The 2,929-nt window shown below is 45.6% G+C and overlaps 2 protein-coding genes across 2 annotated transcripts in view; both read right to left on the minus strand.

Moving 5' to 3' along the window:
- LOC108165924 (eotaxin-like) overlaps positions 1-2,318 on the minus strand; it is a 3,651-nt gene extending 1,333 nt beyond the window's left edge. The window contains exons 1-2 of the mRNA XM_017303085.1: positions 215-2,318; positions 1-120 (exon numbers count right to left, since the gene is read on the minus strand). The exon at positions 1-120 is cut by the window's left edge and continues 3 nt beyond it. Of these exons, the coding sequence (XP_017158574.1) occupies positions 1-120; positions 215-278 (184 nt within the window). The 5' untranslated portion in view covers positions 279-2,318. The remainder of the gene's footprint in view (positions 121-214) is intronic.
- Positions 2,319-2,394: 76 nt separating this feature from the next.
- LOC103460102 (gamma-aminobutyric acid receptor-associated protein-like 2) overlaps positions 2,395-2,929 on the minus strand; it is a 7,134-nt gene continuing 6,599 nt past the window's right edge. The window contains exon 4 of the mRNA XM_008402103.2: positions 2,395-2,834. Within this exon, the coding sequence (XP_008400325.1) occupies positions 2,744-2,834 (91 nt within the window). The 3' untranslated portion in view covers positions 2,395-2,743. The remainder of the gene's footprint in view (positions 2,835-2,929) is intronic.

Raw genomic sequence — 2,929 nt, forward strand, 5'->3', positions numbered from 1 at the left:
CAGATCTGACTCTGCAGTGAAGCGCAGAGTTCTTCATCTGCTTCACTTTCGCTTTGGGAATCTTCGTATTGCTGTTGCCTTGGCAACAGGCATCAAGTATCTCGCCCGGTCCGACCGGAGCTGCGAACAGAACCAGAACTTCAGCACCAACAGCAGATTCCCAGCTGAAGCAGAGAGACAGAGGAGAGGAGAGTAGTAGGAGAAAGTTTCTGACCTGCAGAGCTGGACCGCAGGGAGCAGAGGAGAGCCAGGAGGCAGAGGCTCAGCTGGATCTTCATGGTTCCGGAGGTTCTGGGAGTGAGCCGGACCGGTCCGGCCGGCTCCGTTTATATGTTCAGCAGCAGCAGCTGTTCTCRGAAAGCAGCGGCTSCTCTTCCTCCTCTTCCTCCTCTTCCTCCTCTTCCTCTTTCTCTGAAAAGGATCTTCATCCTGACGGACAACAGAAAACTGGTTTTCAGTTCAGTTTATTTTTCCGGCGCTGATTCACAGCAAATGTCAAAAATCATTCAACTCGCTCCGATAAATCAATGCATTATGATCAGTTTATTAATCAATAGCTCTCTTCATAAACAACACGTTTCCCAATAAACTCATTTTTATGTCTAAACTTTGTTTGACTTCCTCATTTAATCCCATAAATCTGAACACTGACATGCAAACAAGCTAATAAGAAAATAATGATGATATAAAATAACAATAATCTGCTGAAGAAGGTAACAGAAGGAAGGACTGATGGACCAATCAGGTCTCTGATTATTGATGGGTGTGAGAATCTGAGATTATAATCTGGATTTAACAGATGGAGGGAAGCTAAACCAGGAGAAACAGAATCTCAGTTTTTAGTTTTCATCAGAACTCAGAGCTTCTTTTCTTCATTATGAGACGAGGATTTAATGATCAGCAGAGCTTCACCTGAACCCGACCTCCTGCTGACCTCCTGCTGACCTCCTGCTGACCTCCTGCTGACCTGCTGACCTCCTGCTGACCTCCTGCTGACCTGCTGCTGACCTCCTGCTGACCTCAGGCTGAAGCAGAAAACCAGCAGCTTCACCTGAACCCGATCTCCTGCTGACCTCCTGCTGACCTGAACCTGACCTCCTGCTGACCTCCTGCTGACCTCAGGTGAAAACCAGCAGCTCCACCTGAACCGACCTCTCAGGTTTCCATGGAAACTGCGAGGTTCCCAGGTCTGCAGCAGCGACACGAGGAACTGAAACTTCGCTCAGAAAGCAGAAATGAAACGCTTCGTAGAAGAACGATCCCTGAAACTCTTCCAGAAAGTTTGGCTCCGAGAAAAACTTTTCCTCTGAGTCTGGAAGGTCAGCTGGGGCACCACCAGGCAGAAGGCGGCGACCTCTGACCTCAGGCCACTCTGAGGCCTGCTGACGACCAGAACCAGCCTGCCTGTGCATCATAGCTTCCATCTGCAGAGGAACGCGCACACCTCCATGCTGCACATAGAAGCTGCTTTATGAACATGATTTTTCCTGGAAGTGTTTGTGAAGCTGCAGAGACGATGTTTGGACTGAACCACTGTCCTCATCGTCCTCGTGTCCAGAAGACATTTTGCAGCTGATGTTTATGGTGAGGGACATCCACTTGTCCTCTGTCTTTAACTTCCTGGATCATGTCTTGATTAAATCACCTTCTCTCCTTCAGTGCACCAGTTCCTCCTGCAGAAAACAGCCCCACAGCATGATGCTGCCACTCCCATGATCCCAGTTGGCATGGTGGTCCCTGTTAATGGTCTTCATGTCCAGACAGTTCCACATCAGGCCACATCCTGAGTCAATCTGGATTTAAGCTTAACTATGTTGTGTTTAGCTAGTTCAGAGCTACATATTTAGCTGGGAGCTAAATAGTTAACTGGTTAACTAATTTAACTTGCTAACTAAGTGTTAAGCTTCAAACTAAATGCTTATTTTGAAACTGTGACATTTATGAATGTGAAACATGGTGAAAATATGACTAAATATAAAGTTTGAGGCTAAATATTTAGCTTGCAGCCGTCACCTGATGCATCTACAGATATTACARGCTCACAAACACTGCTTTTATTTTGACAGTCCACTTCTGCTTATCGGCAAGTAAATATTTAGCTTTGACCTAGTTAAATAATTATCTGCAGCTAAGCTAAGTATCATTTTTAAGTGGTAATATTTATAAACGGTATTTCAAACATCCAAAAGTATTTACATGGCTTTTACCTAAATATTCTAAATTGATTAATGTGGAATAAAATTCTGCTACCTAATAATAAATATGTTAAATAAATGCAGCTTCGTTTCTCAGCCATAAATGATACAATCTAGCTGCAGTACTGCCAGTCTGCCGCCAGGTGTCACTGTTTCTGCTCACGCTGTGCAGATGATTTAAAGGAGACAAAGAAACGCGTTCAGTCTTCATCTTTTATTGGTTAGGTCATCCAGCTACCTCACCCTCACACATTTAACTTAAAATTAATTCTGATTAAATTAAATTCAAAGAAAAACAAAAGCATTAAAACAAACTTCATTCAAACCCGTCACTTAAAAAACGCAAGAAGAGAAAATCAAACCGGATCTAAAAAACAAACAGCATCAAACCCAAAGTGATTGAAACGGCGCCACAATGAAGGTGAATCTGTAGAAAGGTGGACAACAGCTGCTCAGGCAGGATCGCTCCCTCACCGGGACCGGAACCGGGACCGGAACCGGGACCGGAACCGGGTCGCAGCGGGCGGAGTCGGACTCCGGCCCGGTTCCTAGAAGCCGAAGGTGTTCTCTCCGCTGTACGCCACGTACAGGAAGCCGTCCTCGTCTTTCTCCTTATCGTACAGCTGCCCCATCGTGATGCTGCAACGGAGCAGAGGCGCCATTATTTTACCACCCAAAAGTATTCACACCCTGAAAACATCCCACAGGTCTCACCCAAAAGTATTCACACCCTG

The sequence above is a fragment of the Poecilia reticulata genome, unplaced genomic scaffold (genome assembly GCF_000633615.1).
Source record: "Poecilia reticulata strain Guanapo unplaced genomic scaffold, Guppy_female_1.0+MT scaffold_181, whole genome shotgun sequence".
In the NCBI taxonomy this organism is placed as follows: domain Eukaryota; kingdom Metazoa; phylum Chordata; class Actinopteri; order Cyprinodontiformes; family Poeciliidae; genus Poecilia; species Poecilia reticulata.